This window comes from Bos mutus, chromosome 9 (genome assembly GCF_027580195.1).
Source record: "Bos mutus isolate GX-2022 chromosome 9, NWIPB_WYAK_1.1, whole genome shotgun sequence".
Classification (NCBI taxonomy): Eukaryota; Metazoa; Chordata; class Mammalia; order Artiodactyla; family Bovidae; genus Bos; species Bos mutus.
The window spans coordinates 74,938,424-74,960,339 of NC_091625.1; the positions used below are offsets into that span (position 1 = coordinate 74,938,424).

The 21,916-nt window shown below is 40.4% G+C and overlaps 1 protein-coding gene across 1 annotated transcript in view; it reads right to left on the minus strand.

Annotated features, from left to right (window-relative positions):
- Positions 1–398: 398 nt before the first annotated feature.
- The window catches only part of IL20RA (interleukin 20 receptor subunit alpha), a 32,885-nt gene continuing 11,367 nt past the window's right edge, over positions 399–21,916 (minus strand). Inside the window, 7 exon segments of the mRNA XM_005899097.2 lie at positions 399–1,265; positions 3,444–3,583; positions 7,451–7,595; positions 8,167–8,258; positions 8,261–8,341; positions 9,689–9,867; positions 14,852–14,987. Coding sequence (XP_005899159.2) covers positions 474–1,265; positions 3,444–3,583; positions 7,451–7,595; positions 8,167–8,258; positions 8,261–8,341; positions 9,689–9,867; positions 14,852–14,987 — 1,565 coding nt within the window. The 3' untranslated portion in view covers positions 399–473.

Genomic DNA, 21,916 nt, shown 5'->3' on the forward strand with positions numbered 1-21,916 from the left:
TAATATTTTGCCTGGAGAATTCCATGGACAGAGGAGCCTGGCAGGCTACAGTCCATGGGGTTGCAAAGAACTGGACATGACTGACTAACACTTTCAGTCTCACTTTCACAGTTGGTAAAGGCCCAGGAAAAACTGTACAAGTGTTAGAAAACCATAAATAAGAAGACTACAGTATACCCACCTGAATAAATCCTGCATCCAGTTTGGTCAACATTTTTGAATATTTACTGGGTACAAAGAGGGTCAGCCCCTGCACTCTGGGAGCCCACCATTGGTGCAGGAGACCCCCATGCATGACTAAATCACCCACATGAGGCAGAACTAAGCAAGTGCTATGAAAATAAAAGAAATAAGTGATTCTCACTGACACAGAAATCTGAGTAGACTTCTATCTCAGTACTTTATTATTGGGTCACTCCTCTGCACTGACATGTTTTGTAACAGTAGAGGTCTGGCAAAGGGACATTTGAGGGTTAGTCTTCCATTTGCACATATAATCCCCATTCTTCCATAAATTGCATGAGATACGCTTCATTTTCTTCTGGTGCCTTGTCTGGAGCCTGGTCCTGGTAGAGTCTAGATAAGAGGCCCTCCTCCCCGAGCCCCTCAGATTCAGGATGGCCACATCCCTCTGGGTCATGTTGAAAGCTGGGTAATGAAGGTATACACAGCTTGCCAGTCTGAGGGTCCCAATCAACCAGCGTGGTGGACGGCTCTTCCTCTGGCCCCTCCTCTGTGTCCACATGCCCCTGCCGCAGGTGGTCCAAGTCTCTGAGCTGAGGGGTATATGAACACAGCAGTGTTTGTGGACCCAAGTCTGCTAAAGGTGCCTGTTGTTCAAATATCTTTCCTTGAAGGGACACCTCCTCCTGCAAATTGAACTCCTGTCCTCTAGGCCCCACAGAAATGTCACTACTTCTTACATCACATTCATATTCAATGACTGTTTTATCCATGGGCGTTGTTCTGCTGGGTGGCTCTTGCTGGGTTAAGGACGTCCCTTTGGAGCTTTTCTCAAAGTCACATACGATGTCCACCGCATGTGACACATAGCCCAGGTGTTCCGCCCCCACATCCTCCCAGTGGGGTTCCTGGTCCTCGATGGGCTCATTCAGGTCTGATGCCTCACTGCTTTTCTCCATTACACTTATATCCTTGGAAGAAGTTTTAGAATCCTCCAAAATATTGAGGGTGATGAAGTTGATCACAATTTTTTCAGTAGGTACAAAAAATCTTTTGTCAAATTCATTTCCATAAATCAAAACCTAAAAAGAGAGAATAGAACAGTTTTCATCTTTTCACTTTAGGGAGACATTAAAAACAGCTGTTAGTTAGAATTTATACTGTCCCCACATGGTTTTAAAGGCCTATACTTACCAACTCATGAAAGTTAAAGCTATGCTTGGAATACACAGGAAACCTCCCTCACCTGGACCCAGGGGACCCAAGTTGCACGAGATGCACAGGGCAGTGAAAAGTGGTTCCCCGGGTGGTCCCGATCTAATCCAAGGGTCAGGGTGTGATTGCCCCTTCCTCTAATTGGCTCGGGGCATTCAAGGGGGTTATTTAAATTCTGGAGCCTCAGTTTTAAATTCTGTAAAATCAGAATTCCTGCTGTGTCAGGAGGGGTGAAAACAAATAGAGGTTTTAAAATTCATTTGTTAATTACAGTTTGAAAGTAGAAGTCACTCAGTTGTCCCACTGTTTGCGACCTTATGGACTGTAGCCTGCCAGGCTCCTCTGGGATTCTCCAGGCAAGAATATTGGAGTGGGTAGCCATTCCCTTCTCCAGGGGATCTTCTTGGCCCAGAGATCGAACCCAGGTCTCCTGCACTGCAGGCAGGTTCTTACCACCTGAACCACCAGGGAAGCTCTAATTATAGTTTAAATGTATTTATCAATAAATCATCCTCTGGGCCACCAGCTCGTTTTTGCATATACTCTGGACAGGAAATGTGGAAGGGTATGAAAACTAGGTGTAAAAGGGAAGTAAGCACATGACTAGAGATGGTTTAACTAACTGCCTCCCTACACTATGCTATAATAGGGCCAAAATCGGAAATTCACCTGCCAGTTCATAGTAGACGGAGAAACTCTAGATCGTGGGAGGAAACTTGTTTAAGATTGACATTTTCCTGGGGATACGTGGATGGTGCTGATTTAGACTGTTGACCATGAATTACGTTCCAGTTCTCACTGTCCACGCTATGATGTGATTTCATTTAACTAGAAAATAGGAACTCCAACATCATTCTTTTATGAAAGCTTTGGTTTCAAAAAGCCACACATGGTCAGTTCTCCTGTGCCTTTTCCTCCTAGGAAAGGTCTCCCTATCTCATTAAAAAGCTAACTCTGAAACCTAAATGAAGGCAGAACAATAGAAATGTTTTAAAACAGAACAGAAATGCATGTATGTATCATGTACATATGAACATGTATTTTGATAATTCCCAAAGAAATAATTTTTGCTTGTTAAAATATGCTCAGCCCTTGGAAGCCCTCTAGTACATGGTCTAGAAGCATAAGGTTTGTTCCCTCTTCTACCTTCTTGCTTCTCCTTGCTGTGAGTGATGAAGTCCTAGCTACTTTCCCCCTAAACGTGTCTCCACTCTGTGTCTGTCTCCAGCCCTATCTCCCATTCTCCTCTTTTAAACTCTCATCTTCTCTCTCCTGGACAACTCTCACAGTCTCCTAGCTGCTTTTTTGGTTCTAGGCTTCCTCCCCTTAAAGTTGTCCTTAACACTATCTAGATTTATCTAAAACTCAATATTGACCCTGATGATTCCAACCCAAAACCCAACAGAGTTTTGCAAACACAATGAAGCCCAAGAATAGCACCTTGGGCTAGATAATTCCTTAGAATAGCACCCAATTCTCCCATTACTTGGCCTTGCTCCCTCAGTCTCTTTCATAGCTCCTTATCAGGAATCTTGTGGTTTAGAAATATTATGTGGTTTTCCAAATATCCACCCACCTTTGACTCTGCTATTTTTTCTGCCTGTGGTAGGTGCCCTAACTCAACATTCATGACCAAGCCCTGGCATGAAATTCCTTCTAATCTTCCAGGTAGGGTGCCACTGCCCTTCCTGTACCCTCAAGAGTCCTGAGAACCCACTTTCATCTTAGTCTTCACATATCATTTAAAAATTCTAGTTCCAAACCAGACTTAAGCCTCTGGAGGGGCATGGACCATAACAATTTATCTATGTACCTCAAGACCTAGTCTAATCTGTTCAGTAAATATAAAGTCTTTGTCAAAGTAAAGGAATCTTTCTCTTTAGTTCTGTTAATGAGCTAACCTAGTACAGAAAGTGTTTTTAACTCATCAGCTCTTTAACTTGAAACTCACTCTGCCCACAAAAGGAATGGTATCTGTTCTAGAACGTCCTTTTCTATCTTCTTGGAGGTGTGTTATAATGCCTCTCACCACAGTAAGCACTCACCAGATTTGCTGGGTGTTTCTCTTTGCCGACATGGATATATCTGTACATGGAGTAGCCCATCACAGAGAAAATAAACACAGTAACAGATATGGGCAAAACATACCAGAGGATGATTTTAACCTCCAATGCTGTTGTTTGATCTGTAAAAATAGAAAAGCGAGGTGGGGTAGATAGTTGTGATTTGGTGGGGTGGGAAAACATTGCTAATGTCAAGCAACTTTGCAGAGATCAGTTTAAAAATTAAGTTTTATCATTTATAAACTGAGAAGCTTGAGCTAAATGTTATAAGGGATCTCAGAATTCTTACTCTGTCTAACAATAGATGGCCTTAAGGAATCATCTGGACTTGTCTCAAACCTTTACGGCAAAAAAAAAAAAAAAAAAAAAAAAAAAACCTTTACGGCAAGGATGCCTTAACAACCCAAATCAGCAGATATTCCAACAGCTTATATTTGGCTATGAGACTCATACTGGTCCTTATATTTGAAGTTAAGTGTGTATTAAGGCAACTCAGAGCACTGCAAACCAAACAAAACCCTCTTGTGACAATCCCATTAAGCTGCTCCACGTTTCCACATCTCTCATTTGACTCAATCTTTTCCATATATTCGGGAGAGGAAAAGAACATATGGTGTCGTCTTCTGTGTAACAGATAGAACCATCCGACACAGTTGGCCAGGCCTTCTGGTAGGTCTGGAGCGTGGGGATGCGTGTGGGCGGTGGCTGAGGTGGTATGTGCTGAGAATGGCAGTAACTCTCTTCCAGGTCCTGCTGGACTGTAGGTGCATGGTGAATTTAAAAGTCCATAGAGGAATGAAAAGATCTGCTGAACAGTTTTAATAAAAGTAGTCCTGGATCACCACTGATCAGACTGTATGGTTGATGGTCAGGACTCACTGTGACTAATTTATATTTGCTAAGCTTCTATGGGGTACCTGAAAATTGAAAGGGTTAATTTTACATGTCAATCTATGTAGGCCAAGGTACCCAGTTATTTGGGCCAACATTATTTCAGATGCTTCTGTGAAAACTTTTTTTTAGATGAGATTAGCATTTATATGAGTAGTCTTGAGTAAACCAGATTACCCCCTATAATGTGGGTGAGCCTCATCCAATCAGTTGAAGGCTTTGATAGAAAAAAGACTTGATTACTCCCCACTCCTCTGGAGGAGAGAATTCTGCTACCTGATCACTTTCAGACAAGAACTGTAACATCAACTCTTCTTTGGTTCTCCAGCCTGCTGACCTGCCCTGTGGATTTTGAATTTACCCTGTGCCTTCAAAATCATGTGAGTCAACTCCTTAAAATAAGTCTTTTTCTCTCCCTCTTTGTGTATATACATATAAAGATTATGTATGTTGTGTTCTCCAGAGAATTGTGACCAATACAGCTGTAGAAAAAGGGGCCGCTTTAGCACAAATGACAAACGTTCTAGGGCATTGCGCCTGTGTGCTCAGTCGCTTAGTTGTGTCTTTGTGACCCCTATTGACTCTTTGTAACCCCAGGGACCCCAGGAGCCCACCAGGCTCCTCTGTCCAGGGGATTATCTGGGCATGAACACTGCAAAGGGTTGCCATTTCCTCTTCCAGGGGACACTCCTGACCCAGGGATCAAACCCACCATTTCCTGTGGCTCCTGCACCGGTAGGTGGATTCTTTACTGAGCCACCTGGAAGGCCATTCATTACATACTAATACAATCAGCAGGCGTGTCCCGAGAGCATTCTAACCCATGCAGACAGTGGATGCTCTGGATGCCTAGTCCTGGGAGAAAGCTGCCAAGTCACTGTCTGGTTAACTGTCCAGTTAAAAAATGGAAAGAGAAGCATCATGGACTTCTGGTCAACAAATGCCAGTAGGAAAGGTCCAGGTACATGGGTCTAACTGCAGGTTCTTCCACCCGAGAGTGCATCGGTCTACACGTTCCACATAGAAAGACACCAATAATGCAGATGTGGCAGGTGACTGAGTATCACCTGCTCCTACTTCAGGCTACAACTCATCCCAGTCCTCTTTATTTAAAAAAAAAATTTGTATTGGAGTTTAGCTGATTTACAATGTTGTGTTAGTTTCAGATATACAGCAAAGTAAATCAGTTATACATAAACATATATCTACTCTTTTAGATTCTTTCCCCATACATGCAATTACAGAGTATTGAGTAGAGTTCCCTATGCTATATAGTGGGTCCTTCTTAGTTATCTATTTATTCTAGTGTGTATATGTCAATCCCAGTCAGTCCAGACCTCTTAATACAATCTCTGATCTCTGGACTAAACTCACCCTGCTTAAGCAGGGCTGCGACAACAATGACTGATGGCACCAGCACAAGTTTGCAACAATCACTTGATAATCTGTATCTATATTTTAGGAATTGGGGGATTTTGGAGAACAGAAATATTTCTAAGAATAGTCCCAAAAGAAGTAATAGCAAGTTTTTGAAAAAGTAGGCCCTCATAGTGGTGTCTTAGAAAGATACCTGGGTTGATCAACAGCTAGGAGATCATAGAAAAGGTCAGAACCTGAAATGGAACCTTGTTGTTTTGTTACTTTTCCAGGACTAGTGAGAAAGTCAGTTCCATCTGCTTACTGGGAAGTATTTAATTTAATCTGTATTTTAGTTGCTTTAGCTTTGCCAATGGCTTGAATGATTTCCACTGGGAATTCATTCCTACCATTTGGCCACTGATCAAGCTGTTAGTAAACAGAACACTCTTCCAAATACAAAAATGATTTCCTCAATCTGCTTTGTTTTGCCTTTTGCTTGTTTTGCATTTTAATTGTATTGGACATATGGTAGAGAATCCTTTGTTTAAAAGGGGAAGGTATGATAAGGATGGAGATTCAAACATAAGGTTTTTCATTTTTGATATGTATTCACAAAATTCCCTCTTTAATCCCTGGGACAGTTTCATCTCAAAATGTGGAAGGCATGAGGAGAGAGGAAAACAGGGATTCTGTCACCATTCCTGTCCCATAGCTGTGATGAAAAAGGCTTGGGGGAAAATGGTTGTTTCATGTGGAAGGCCAGAACATTTGGAAGAGAGAAACAAGAATGGATGAAGAGCTGTTCCATGAAGGTAAAGTTTAGGATTTATTTTCAACTTTTATGTTTTGAGTTCAAGGTCTTACCACTCTCAGGGAAAGTGTCAGTCACTCTGTCGTGTCGGACTCTTTTGCGACCCCACTTTTACGAGTCCACCAGGCTCCTCTGTCCATGGAATTCTCCAGGCAAGAATACTGGAGTGGGTTGCCATTCCCTTCTCCGGGGGATCTTCCCGACTCAGGGATCCAACCTAGGTCTCTTGCATTGCAGGCTGATTCTTTACTGTCTAAGCCATCAGGAGGACCCTCCCTCAGGGAAGAACAATTAAACAAATGCCAAGCTCCTAACTCTAGTCTCCTAACAGGAACAAGAATCTTCAACCGTACTTCCTTGTCAGCCAAGTCCAGAAAACATGAGAAGGAGGCAAATAGAAAGAGAGAGAAGCAATCATAAAACAGAAAGAGTAGTAACTGATTTGCTGACCCCAGGCCCTCCCACAGCCAGTGAGTAATATTTGAACACAATCCACACAGTCTCTAATTTGTATTCTGGAGGAGAAGCCAAACACTATCTTAAAGTGTTTTTAGGGTACTGTCTGTTTCTAGGAATAACATCATCTGATGTTCTTTAAGACCCAAAGGACTTCTACTGATCAGAGTGATTATAGATTTAAAGAAGAAAGACCATGTGAGTAAAAATTCCTATAATTCTATTTCTGCAAGGCAGAGTGATATTGGCAGTGGATGCCAGGACCTGTACTGAGAATTCCCCAGGACGTGAAAACACTGTGAGTCAAGTTCAGAGGCAGAGTCCCAGGCTGTCTGGGGATGGTTGTTTCTGTCTTCGCTTCAGCCTGTTTCTGGTAGACATGGATTTGTCAAAACCTTGTCTATACTGCCATACTTCCTTCTAGTTTTACCAGATTTCCTTCCTTAGATCAGATGAGATTTTCAAAGCTTACCTTCTAGAGTACTGACACACTGCCTCTCAGAAGGGTGAGTGAGGCGAGGAGGGCCTGGGACAAAGGACTCCACGAGTACACAGTACAGAGTGCCCGGCTCCAGCCAGCTGAACACCAGAGTGTGGTTTGTCACACACTGGGACCACTAGGATAGGGAATTGCAAACACAGTTAGAGCCAAAAATTTCCAGCAACCCCCAGACAAACAATGACAGAAAGAAATAAAAGATGGAGGTACCAGTAAGTCCTTCACTATCACTATGAGTTTTCTTTTTAGCAACAGCTTTAAAATAACTTTTCCCTTAAGCTTGGCAGGATGTGGTCAGGAACTGAACAAATTGTGGGAACAATTCTAAATAATGACATAGGAAGGATTTCTTATTCAGCTTTGTCCTGTGTTCTTCCTAATATTTTTTTCTTTCTCGGAGAGTGACTGGCAGATGTTAAGCAAGCAGAAACTCTCCATCAAAGTGAGGTGGACAATTGCTCTACATGATAGCAACAACATCATAGCAGATACTTTCTGTAAGGAAAATCTGAAGGTAGCTCTTTAAATTTCTATGCATCACCTTCATCTGTATCCTGCAAGGCATCACTTTTGAGTAACACACTTTCCCAGATTCACATGCTGGGAATTTTAGAATCAGGGCTGCATGTTCCAGCATTAGCTTCAGAAAGTGACACAGATTACAGGTCCCCATTCCATTTCAGGCTTACCGTTCTATTGGATTTAGTATTATATATAGACACATTATACTTCAGATTAGAGTATATTTGTTGCATGGAAATAGAGCTTTCTTCTGGATTTTCTTCCACTTCTTTGGAGCCGTCAGAACAATAGAAATGGATTTCTCATCAGTAGTCAAAGCAACCTCTGGTGGGCCAATTTGTGCTTAAAGGGGAGGGGAGAGGGAATTATCATGTTCAGATGTAGAAAACACCTTGGATGAAGCTACAGTATAATTCTACTGGGATCAAAGCTCTAAACCCCATCTTCTTATTTGAAGTGCCTCAGAATGCTCACCTAGACCCAAGTTATACCAAATTTTGAAATAATCAAGTCACAGACTCTGATACAGTGTTAAAGCAGCTGATTTACTTAGTCACATGCAGTTCCTAGTTACTTAGATAAACAGTACTAGAGGATAGTAAATACAATTAAACGTATTTGCAACACTACTATGACCTGACATTATAATGTGATAAATAACATTAATCAGATGTGATGTGTTTGTAAAGATCAGCAGTGGAGAAATGAAGCACTGCTAAAGACCTTTGGGGATGTAACCTTGGGAGAATGATCTAGAACAGAGATTAGCAAACTTTTATCACAAAGGTACAGGTTGTATTTTAGGCTTTGCAGGCCATGTGATCTCTGTTGCAACTATTATTTATATAAATGTAAACACCATTCTTGTCCTGTAGAAAAATAGAAACGAGTAGGGTGCTGTATTTAGTCTGAGGCTCTGGTTTGCTGACTTCTGATCTAGAAGGGCAGCAAGGGAAAGGTGCCAGCTCCAGAACTCAGGGAGCGCTTGTAAATGTCATCTTGGCAGCTCTGAGTGGGTCCTCTATGGCTGAATCAGTCTTAGATTGGGGATGGAAAAATTTAAAAAGCAAATACCAGGAAGATGTTGCCTCATTCTGAGTTATACCTAGAAATTACGTCATCACACTATCTAGTTTATAACAAGCAGAGACTTAGTTTGGTGATCAGAACAGTCTTTTGTTAAACTTATTTTTAATTAGAGGATAATTGCTTTACCATGTTGTGTTAGTTTCTGCTGTACAACAATGTGAATCAGCCACAGGTACACATATATCCCTCCCTCTTGAACCTCCCTCCTGAAAACAATCTTTAGTCACCCTGTGGGCATATGTCAAATAGTTTCTAAAACCGCAACATTAAGATAAATCTGTCAGTTGTTCCTGAAATTATACAGTCTCAATTGAACAATAAAACAAAATTAAAATTTGACAGTTTGGCCTCTAGTGTCAATTCTGGATCGGGGAGCAATTTGAGAGACACTTGGTCAAACCTTTTTTTCTAAAGATGAGGCTCTGAGATACAGTAAGGTGAAGTACCCAGTATTGGGCCGGTCACTCCACCTAATGGACAGAGCGCAGAAGAGAGCCAAGCAGAGCACTGGGATTTGGACGAGGCTATGTATGAGGCAGAGATTGTTACATTAGGTCAGATGAACTTGATACTTATTTAATACACGACTGAGCTACTTACTTTCTAAGAAAGGATAGAATCGTCCAGTTTCTGCCCATTTGGAACAATTTGTTCCCCACATGGCCTTAACTTTAGCATAATATTGATGTTCATAGTCAGAAGTTTCAGCAGAGAGGTCACAGTAGGTCCTACTGATATTTCTGCATTCAGATTTATTCAGCCATTTCTTTTGCCCATATCTGCTGAGAAGAAAACTGTGAATCAACAATGAGGTGCTCTCCATGCTTTACAATAGGAAACAAAAACAGTCATTATATAAAACTGAATGGAACTTAAGACCTTCTCTTCAAAACAACAAAAGTGCCTGTCACTGAGATAAAAAAGAATCTACTTTTGCTGCTAGCAATTTTTTTCATTAGCTGTCAGGAGCATGAGTCAGAGTTTCTGTAATCATCTTTCCTTTCTGTGAATTATAATGTGGATAGTACATTTGAAAGCATGTATTTTATTATTATTCTTGGGCTACAGTATAAATTTTACAGATTGTGTGATCAATTTTTCTATGTAAGTTTACAGCCCACATGCATACCAAGGTCAGTTTGATGGATATTTTTTGTTTGTTTGTTTTGGATGGGATGTTTTAAGAAAAATTACTTTTTTTCTTAGAAATTCTTCTTGACATTTTCATAAAATTTAAAAATATACTTGCCTTCAAGGGTTCTAGGGAAAATTCACTAGGTTGGAGTTCATTTCCAAATCTGCATTTTCGATGAACATAGTGATAATGATGATACAGACTAGGTTGTTTATATAGATTTTTCCTCTCCTTTATCAAAAACATAACACAGCAAATAGGGAGGGGGGATATTTCTAGCACTTTTCAGGTGGGAGAAACTGAGGTATTGAGAGTTTAAGAGACATGGGATGAGCCAAGTGTAAGAGACAGGGTTGCAAGAGAGGCTACTGAAAGGATTAAAGCAGGCATGTTGGGCTATTACGTGTGTCGGGCTATTAACTCTAGTGGTAGCGGAGAGAACGTGATCGGTCATGAGTGTCAGACTGAGGAACAGTTGAAGAGAATGCTGCAGTGGTCCCAGAGGAATATGTAGGTGGATTGTACAAGTATGGTGACAGTGGAATGAACGACAGGGCAAAAGTAAGAAATATTAGGAGACAAGACTTGGTGACTGAGTGCACATAAAAGATGATGGAAAAGAAGGTGTTAAGCATTACATCTCTTTCTGTCCAGGATAGATAGGTAGAATGGTGGTAACATTTATCCAGATCAAGAATGTGGAAGAGTGGGTTTGAGAAATGGGGAGTGGGGGACGGGGAGGAAGGAAAGACGAGTTCAGTTTTTGACACGTTGAGCTTAAGATATGTGTGAAAGGTATCTGAATGCAGGTGCCCGGAAGGAGCTGGAGCTCAGCAGAAAGGTGTGCGTGGGAGGTAGGGATTTTGAAATCAGTGACATAAAGCTGCTCATTGAAGGCACAGGCATGAATGAAATTATCCATGGAGACAAAGAAAAGCCTAGGATAAACTTTCAGGAGCATCAACATTTAAAGGTGAGATACAAAGTATCCTCAGAAATAGCAGCTAAAGAGGGAGAAGGAAAAAGAAAAACAGACATCACAAAAGTCAAGGGAAGACCATGTGTTGAGGAGGAGAAATTGCCAACTTTATCAAGTGTTGCCAAAGCCTAAGGGTATCTTCCCTTTTCAGAATATGGCAACAGAGTCCTGAAAGTAAACATCTCCTGTTTCCTAAGTACCATAGTTACCAGAAAACACTAAAAATGTAGTTAGATCTAGGGACATTACTGGCCGTCCAGTGGTTAACACTTTGTCTTCCAATGCAAGGGGTGTGAGTCTGATCCCTGGTTGGGGAACTAAGATCCCACATGCTTTGGCCAAAAAGCCAAAACATAAGACAGAAGCAATATTGTAAAAAATCAATAAAGACTTCAAAAACGGTTCACATAAAAAAAAATCTTGAAAAAGATAAAAAGAAATAAGAGTTTGTTGACCAATTTCTACAATTCAAGTAATCACCATGCCAAGTGGCTTGCACACTTTTGTCACCTTCTGTGATGGTGAGCCACAGAAAGAAATACATTTCACACTGTGACACAGTTCATACATATATCTCATATACTAAAACAAAGGTTTTATAAGATCATACAACTTCACTACATGCCAGGCACTCAGTTATTTTATTACTCTAATCCCCTCCACACCATCCTAAACCTTGGCATGCTAGTTATGTCCCTCAAAATTGATTTCATGGCTCACCAACAGGTCTTGACTAGTGGCTAGAAAAATACTGCCATCGCCTATGTGACCCTTTCTCCTCAAACTTCCTGACTCTGCCAAGGCCAGTGCAGCATCCCATGATAGGTGTTGAAGGAGAAATACTCTTGACCAAGTTCTGGATATAATGCTTTGTAAGTTTGACAAGCTGATAGACATGAATCCCACAATAAATGCTACACCAATGATGTTTATCCATGCCCAAAAGTCATGTGGGGCTCTAGGTGGTCTCCGACTGCTTTCTGGTAACAGCAGGAAACATTTATCAAGTGCCGTTAAGCATGATGCGTGCTTAGGATATGAAAGCTTTATCTCATTTAATTGTCATAATAACCCTTGGAGGTGGGTACCATTGTATTCATCCCATTTTACAGATGAGGAAATCGAGGCTCAGTGATGTTAATGGAGCTGCTCAAGTTAGTCTGACTAGGAACAGGCATAGCGGATTTGAACCGCTTTCTCTGAGGCTAAAATTTGTGCTTTTAATGCTACACTATATTTTCTGCATTAAATTCCTCGCGTAGATATAGTTTAAACTTTTGCTAAAATTTCATCTTTTACTTGGAAACAAGCTTCACTCAAAAGTAAAAACATATAATCTATAACCAGCCAGGTCCACAGCCTGGCTGTGAACCCAGGACTGTTTGCCTTCGGAACCGAGCGTGGAATCTGTTGGTGACACACACAGCCCTGTATTCCTGCCCACCATCCACATGTACAGGGGCTGTAAGAACTCCAAAATGGAAAGTTTATTTTCAAATATTCTTTTTTGAAATGCAAATAATCTAAATTATCTGCTCTCAGAGCAGTGATGACTCTCTTTTTTAAAAAATCCTTTTCTGAATCACACAAACACATGAAGAAAAGAGCAAGCTCCTTGCTCCACCTATTGGAAAACGAGGCAAGGGCACACTCATGAGCCATTTCTCTTGACAGAGTGATGCCTCTTCCCTAAAATACTGGTTCCTGAGAAACTCAATGGCAATGAGCATGAGGTTCCAGATAAATGAGGTCATTGTGAATAGCAGCCAAAGTCTTCTACTACCTTTAATGGTCAGAATATTTTTTTTCAAAGACAAAAACGACATTATTGTTTTTATTTGTAAATATGGTACATTTTTTAAACTCACACAATGAAAAAAGTATAATGGAGAGATAAATAAATTACCCTGAAGCCCATTACCCCAAAGCATTTGGTACGTGTGATTCTGTACATCTCACTGTGCTTATATGTATCCAGAAGAAGGATTCAATAATTGAATACATAGACAAAAACTCGATTATGCCATACTTATGATTTTAATAAAAATAGTAAATTTAATTTGATTTGAACTTTAATGAGAAAGAAATTAAACTGAAATGAATCACTGCAGTTCAAATGTTTCATCACCACAAGATATTTGTTCTTAATATCTTTTAATAAGATAGTTTAAATTAAGAAAATCATATATGAAAGATATTGAAAGTTTAGTTATTCAAATGATAACATTTTCATTTTGGATCACATATAATACCTTGGTGCTATAAAAGTCAGTACACGTACAGTCTTTCCCCACCTTATGATTTGCTATATTATTAAGTCCAAACATTCAAAGAAAGTTCTGTAACCACATTTCTCATTACTGTTTAGTCTTAGTTCTACATTTAGGTGGTTTCAATGCATGCTACTCATCTTTTTTGCCATAATCTTGTCATTATTAAGGTTCTTTAGGTTCATTTTATCTCTTTCAGTTGGAGATCCTCTTTAGTTAGTGTTTCCCTTCCAAACCCTCTGCAAGAAAGTTTCAGTGGAGCGATATCCCAAGTTCCACCTGCTTGAAAATACATTTGTTGAACTTGGTAGGAGTCTTAGGTCACAACTATATTTCCCTCAGAAGATGTATCACTGCCATCAGCTGAGTGTTACAGATAGAAATCATTGCTTTTACTATGATGGTTATAAATCATGTCATTTTTTCAAAGTTCAATAACTTCACCAGGATGTCTTCCTATTATTTTTATTAAATTTTCCTAGTCAGAGCTTGCATTTACAATATGCAATTCCAGACAGTTATTATTACCTGTTCAATTATTGCTATCAGCTATAATAGATTTTTCATCTCCATAAAACATTTTTATTTTCTATCTTCTTCCTAAGTTCTGCCATCTTGCTTTTAAAAAAAGTTCTTCCTCTTGGAGTCTTAGAATCTTCTTTTTGACTGTTTATCTCTTCTTTGACATTTACCATTAGAGACCATGTTGTTTATAGACTCAAACTACAGACAATTACTTGTCTGAATTTTCTATTTCCACAAGAAAGCTTTCAGGAACTTTTAACTTATGCTCATTTTTTTTTCTTTCTCCCTTTCAGTAATTAGGGATAGGCTGCTGGATTCTTTGGGACAATTACTCTTTGAAGGGAGCAGTTCTTTATTAAATACTATGTAAATGGGTATGGGGGTGACAATCTACCCCACACTCGCTCATCATTTTGCATTCTTTCTTGTTTGTCATGAGTTTTGAGGGAGAGGTGAAAAGTGGAAATGTCCATTCATTACTATCTTTAATAAAAACCATGAGTTGTACAGAATTCTGTAGTTTCACTTAAAAATACCCTGTAATTCTAATAAGTTTACATGTTTCAGAGGTGATGGATCTCCTTGTTTGCTCAGCCACAGAATAACATTTGATCAACTTCTTTTCTTCATTTAAATATTTCCTCTCTTGCCTAAGCACTCAACACTCTGTTTATATGAAGAAATTATTGTCTAATGTAATCTAACAAAACATAACAAGATAATTTAACAGTAAATATCTAAAATCTCTCTTTTTCTTCAAACACTCATTTAATAGAATAGATGGTTTGTTAATCTTTGCATAGGATTCTAAGTCTTGCTTTTATAAATAAACTGAAGGAAAAGAATAGACTTACATGAAATACTGCACAGTGTAACTAACTTCCATGCCTTGTAAGCCCTCTGGGGGGTTCCACTGTAGGATATTCTTCATGTTTATGGATATGAAGGCGACATTTGTAGGTTTAGGCAGATCACCAGAGACACAGGGAACTGAAAAAGGAGCAGAGAGGAATTGAGGGTTAGTGGAGAGAAAGGAAGACCTAACCTGTGGTGGCTGGTCTCTAGATACAGACCCCAAGAAGCAGTACCTTCCAGTACTTGTGCTCTGTGAATTTCCTTCCAGCCCGACCTGACTTCATGACCCTCTTTAACCAACAGAAGTGATTCTGAGACTGAGCCTTAACAAGGCCTGTGAGCTTTCACTTTTGCTCGTTTGAAAGCCCTGAACTGCAATGTAAAATGTGGGCTACTCTGCTGGACAAACCATGTCGAGAGGCCATATGACAAGGGAGATGTCCAGCTGTCCTAGCGTCCCAGCTGAGCCCAGCTTTCCAGCCAAGGAGCCAGAATGAAGCCACTGTGGACACTGTAGCCCCATTTGCCTCAGACTAAAGCTGCGTGAGAGGCTTTGAGAGAGGCCAGCAGAAGAACCATCCAGCTGAGTCCTAGTTAATCATCAAACCGTGAGAAATAATAAAATGATTGTTTTAAACCACCTTGCTTTTCTGAAATAAATTACCCCCTGAAATGTGTTGTCAGTCATTAATGTTCAACGATGCAACAGAAATTTTGATTAGAGTTTTGTAACTGTTTAAGTGATCCTCTAGAACTGCTAAGTGGTGGTTTATTTGCTCAGCTGTGTCTGACTCTTTGTGACCTCATGGACTGTAGCCTGCCAGGCTCCTCTGTCCAAGGGATTTTCCAGGCAAGAATACTGGAGTGTGTTGCCATTTCCTTTTCCAGAGGAACTTCCTGAACCAAGGATCAAACCCAGGTCTCCTGCATAGCAGGCAGATTCTTTACTGACTGAGCCACCAGGGAAGCTTAAAATGCTATATCAATTATCAAAATGTTACAAACTCTGTATCCTAAAGGATTAATTTCTAGAAATCTACTGTAGAAAAATGATTAAAAAATAAATATTTTAATAGTTTAAATAAAAGTAATAATTGGTTAAATACAGAGAATTAATAATGTGACAACAATATCAAAACACTAAACACTTTTCTCACCATACCATTCTATTTTTTGAAAATAAAACATATTTCATTATAAATGTTGTGAACCTCTTTGCAAGTTTACATTATGGATAAATCATGTGTATTGCCACAATTTTGGTGGCCAGTCTCCAAGATGACCTTCAGTAATCCCCTCTTCCTGGCATTCACAGCCTGCATATTCCCCTCTCACACTGTAGCTGGGTTGGTCTATGTAACCAATAGAGTATGACAGAAGTGAGAGTACATCATTTCCAATATTAGGTTATAAAAGATACTGTGGCTGGCATCTTGCCTTCTCTCTTTTGGATTATTTACTCTAGGAAAGGTCAGTTGTCTTTTTGTGAACAGTTCTCCACAGAGGACCTTGTGGCAAGTAACAGGCCTCCAATATATGTTGAAGAATTGAATGAAGTTTCTTGCCACAAACACATGAAAAGATGCTCCATATCACTCATTATCAGAGAAATGCAAATCAAAACCACTATGAGGTACCATTTCATGCCAGTCAGAATGGCTGCAATCCAAAAGTCTACAAGCAATAAATGCTGGAGAGGGTGTGGAGAAAAGGGATCCCTCTTACACTGTTGGTGGGAATGCAAACTAGTACAGCCACTATGAAGAACAGTGTGGAGATTCCTTAAAAAACTGGAAATAGAACTGCCTTATGATCCAGCAATCCCACTGCTGGGCATACACACTGAGGAAATCAGAATTGAAAGAGACACATGTACCCCAATGTTCATCGCAGCACTGTTTATAATAGCCAGGACATGGAAGCAACCTAGATGTCCATCAGCAGATGAATGGATAAGAAAGCTGTGGTACATATACACAATGGAGTATTGCTCAGCCATTAAAAAGAATACATTTGAATCAGCTCTAATGAGGTGGATGAAACTGGAGCCTATTATACAGAGTGAAGTAAGCCAGAAAGAAAAACACCAATACAGTATACTAACACATATATATGGAATTTAGAAAGATGGTAATGATAACCCTATATGCGAGACAGCAAAAGAGACACAGATGTATAGAACAGTCTTTTGGACTCTGTGGGAGAGGGAGAGGGTGGGATGATTTGGGAGAATTGCATTGAAACATGTATAATATCATATATGAAACGAATCACCAGTCCTAGTTCTATGAATGATACTGGTTGCTTGGGGCTGGTGCACTGGGACAACCCAGAGGGAGGGTATGGGTGGGTGGAGGGAGGGGGGTTCAGGATGGGGGACACGTGTACACCTGTGGCGGATTCATGTTGATGTATGGCAAAACCAATACTGTAAAGTAATTAACCTCCAATTAAAATAAATAAATTTATATTAAAAAAAAAGGCACATTAGTGAGCTTAGAAGTGGATCCTCCAGTCCCAGTCAAGCTTTCAGATGACTACAGCCTCAGCCATCTGTACTCTCATATATACTCTTGACTATACTCTTGTGAAAGACCCTGAGCCAGAACCACCAGATAAGCCATTACTGGACTCCTGACCCACAGAAACTGAGAGATAATATTTGTTGCTTTAAGCTGCTAAGTTTTGAGGTAGCTTGTTACACAGCACTAGATAGCTAATACAACAAAGAGTCTAAAACTTAGAGAAACTAAGAGAAATTAATCACTTAAAACACAAGTTAAATGGAGGAAGGAAAAAAATGGTTCCCTTCATTTCCATGATGTTATAAAGGACTACTGCAGTCACAATCTTGAAAAATGTTCTATTTAGTAGTTTCATTTCATCTTTATGAAAAAATTTTAAAAACCAACGAGAAGAATGAAAACTTCTTAGACTTTTAATTACAAGTGAGGGTTACAGCAACAATTTGTTGAATTTTTTAAAAAATATAAATGCTTTGTAAAAAACATTATATTGAGTTGGCCAAAAAGTTCATTTGGTGTCTTCCACAACATCTTATCATGAACTTTTAAGCCAATCCATTAAATACACTAATAAGGATTCAGAGTAGTAAACACCTTTAATAGAAATACATTTTAAAATGGATGTTGCTGTTTGGTACACTATTTCTGGGGGAAGAATATCCTAGCTTTTAGTCCTTTAGATTCATTTGGATTGACATTATCTTTTAGATTTCCTAGGCAGAAAAGATATCAGTTTTGGATATCCTCTAGTCAATAAATCAAAGCATGACCCCCAGGGACAGCCCTAAAATAACAACAACAACAAAAAATCTGAAGACATAGGGATACACCACTTGAAGATGGAAGATTAGAGTGATACATCTGTAAGTCAAGAAGCCTGGCTACTACCAGAAGCTAGGCAAAGTGAAGAAGGAGCTTCTCTCAGAAGCTTTAGAGGGGCATGGCACTGCCAGCCCCTTGGTTTCATATTTGTAGCTTTCAGAACTGTGAGAGAATACATTTCTGTTGTTTTAAGCCGTCCAGTTCATGGTACTTTGTCATGGCAGCTCCTGGAAACTAATACAGCTGCCACCATGTGGATACATAATGATGAATAAGCAGGTATGTTTCTTCCCTTGTGGAGATCCCAGACTAGTGGGAAGAGAGACACCATTGACAAGTCAAAAATCAGACAAGCACGTGGTGACCCAGCTATGGAAGAGAATAAGGTTGGAGTAGTGGGTCACAGAACCTACTTAGATAGGGGCTTAAGAGTCAGCTGTGAGGTGGGAGGGCAGTGCTCCAGGCAGACTCCAGAAGTGGGGAAATGCCAATCCAAAAATACCATGCCCTTGGAACAGTCAAAAGGTCAGTGTGGCTGGAAAAAGTGAAGGCTACTGGCCATGTTGTGATTGAAGTTCAAAGGGGTTAGATCCTCCACCGCCACCCCTGTCTTTGTAAACACTGGACAGGAAGTTGGGATATAATTGAAATACAGCAGAAAAGCACTGATGCCTTTTAGGCAGGGGAAGTCAAGAGCCTATTTGTATCTCAAACGGATTACTTCACTATTGAGAGGAGAAAAGATTGAATGAGGGCAAGAATAGACCTGGAGAAACGGGTGAGACCACAACTGTAGCAACCCTAGTGAGGATGGCTGAGCTGGCACCAAGACGCTGGCTGTGGATATGGAAAGTGGGGTGGCAACAGCTTGGAGCTCTATTTTCAATGCAGAAACAACAGGAATCTGTGATGAATCAGAGCTATGAGAGTCTTATCGGGTGTAAGCTACATCAACAGATGAGGATTTATTCAGGAATATTTGCCCTTTTGAGGAGAAGGCAATGGCAACCCACTCCAGTACTCTTGCTTGGAAAATCCCATGGATGAAGGAGCCTAGTAGGCTGCAGTCCATGGGGTCACTAGGAGTCGGACACGACTGAGCGACTTCACTTTCACTTTTCCTTTCCTGCATTGGAGAAGGAAATGGCAACCCACTCCAGTGTTCTTGCCTGGAGAATCCCAGGGACGGGGGAGCCTGGTGGGCTGCCGTCTCTGGGGTCTCACAGAGTCGGATACGACTGAAGCGACTTAGCAGCAGCAGCAGCAGTAGCAGCCTTTTTGATGATGCAAAAGAATGATGGAAAATAGAATTAGTACTTGTTTCTGAGGGGGAGAAATAGCACATTAAAAAAAAAGCACAATCGATAACCAGTATTTCCTCGTGGTGTTTTCATCTTTACAAAGTCGTAGGTACTATTTGTTTCCAGTTTGGAAAAACATAAAGAAAACACTCCTGAATAAATGTTCCAACTGAGATAAGTCATTGTCTTAACCTGCCAGTACTGATAAGATAATTTAGTCAACATCCAAGTGAAAATATGTCATACCCACATTGATATCAGGAGTCATGTGCCGATCTGTGAGTTACAAAAGCACTTTTGTTCACATAGATTTATGTCCTGTGAGTACAGATCTGAACTTCTGAAAGTCCTTCTATTTAATATCACAATCAAAATCACAAAGGTTTTGGATTGGTACACATAATTTTATTTCTGGGAGTGCTGTACCACTACAACCTTGGTTTGGTACAAGGGTCTCCACAGCCTGGTCTGGCCTCTCCTTACGGTATTCAGCCAAATGCACTACATTCACTAGTCACAGCAAATTACCTGCAAACTCCTAACTTGCTTAGCATTTTATACCCTTTATAATTTTGGTACTCTCTCCCTAAATATCTTTTGGAACTAGAAGACGCCCTATTTTCCCTTGTATGCCTCCATTCAATGAATACTGGCCTGTGCTATTCTAATGACATGAATGTGTTGTGATATTGTGGAGAGTATGCATGGTATACCCTAAAAGGGAGTGGGCATTTCTGATGACAGTCACTGGGGAGGAGGCATTTCTTTCGAGAGAAAGTGAAATTCAGAAGACCTCAGAAAGGGACCAGAATTTTGGGCTCCCTTTGAGCTTCCCTGATGGGGGTGTGAATGTTGGGCAATGGGAGGGAGACTTGAGGCGGGGTCCCCTTGGATTAAGGGTAATTAAGACGGCTTCTGCAAACTAGCGGTTATCAGTGGGGAGGGAGGAAGGGCAATACAGGGGAAGAGAATTAAGAAGCACAAACTATTATGTATGAGATAAGCTACAAGGATATATTGTACAACACAGGGAATACAGCCTATAAATGGAGTGTGAATGGACCAATGAACAACAACAGAAAAGATGGCTTACTACCCTAACAGAGCTGTGAGGGGTCAGCAAAGAGGACCCACTTAATGATCTCCCAAGTAATGATGAGTTAGCTCTGGCTTGTAAGTCATGTCATTTAGACTTGTGTTCCCTCTTTGTGTTTATTTTCCTCTCATTATATCTTGGCCTTTGGGAAAGCCTTCTAGCCCAGCTTCACCTATGTTATAGCACCATAAATAAAAGGTCCTTTGTCTCCTCTTGGGTCCTTGAGTAGAAAGAGAATAGATAAATGGTATTTGAAATGAGTAAGTCTTTGACAAGTTCATTAGTGGAGTTTTACAAAGTGTGGCTGCTGCATTAGTTCCAAGAGTTATCTTATAGTTACCTTTCTGTAAGTGTAATGAAATAGTATAACATTTTCCTAATGGCCTCAAAGATAACACTAAGGTCACTGTCTAAATATGTTGCAGTTTCAATCATATGCCTGACAGTAAAAGGTATTTCTATTTCATTACACTGTGGGAAAAAATCAATGCATAAATTAGTACTCGATGAACACCAGTAAAAAATGGCGAGGTTTTCAGTGTGAACTCATGGAGGGTAACTGGTCTCATGGTTATCCAAACCTCTCTCTTCTGGGGCTGAGACTTTCTGACTTACCCTTTATGGACAATATATTCATGCACTCCTGAGGAAAACCACCAGACTGTAAGAGGCTGAATAGTCAAATGTGGCAACTTCTGGGGACTTCCCCTTGGGGCCATTCAAGTTTCACAGGCTCATTAACTTGGGAACCTCAGCATTGAGGAAGCCCTGCCCAGCTCGGCCCTGAGAAAGTCTCCAGCCCCATCTGTCTTTCTGCAGCTGAAGCAGTGAAGCAATCACCAGGCTCTGAGCTGTTTGACACAGGGCACCATGTCTTACAAGACCCTTTGTATTCCCAGTGCCTGGCAAGTACTTTTGAACTGAACGAACCAGGGACTGCTTGGCTCACATACATCATGAAGACAGAGCAGGAGCCAGGTTCATATGAACATCGGAACGAGGGTGATACAGTGTGAACTACCAAACCTTGACAGCTTGAAACAACCCCGGGAAACTTGCAGTGTACACAGGGGATACTCAACATACTTTTAATGAAGGAAGAGCAGCTCATGGCAAGTGGTTGCCACATACTGTAAATGTCTTTCAAAATAGGAAAATACTTTACTACCTTGTAAGACCAAAAGAAGAGAAAAAAATCACCTGACTGAGTTTTCTGTTGTGGGAAATGGGGTTAAGAAGAGTTGATGTACAAAATGGCACCAGAGGGCGATTAATCAATTTCAGGAAGCAAAGCTGTAAATATCTCATCCCAACCTCCAC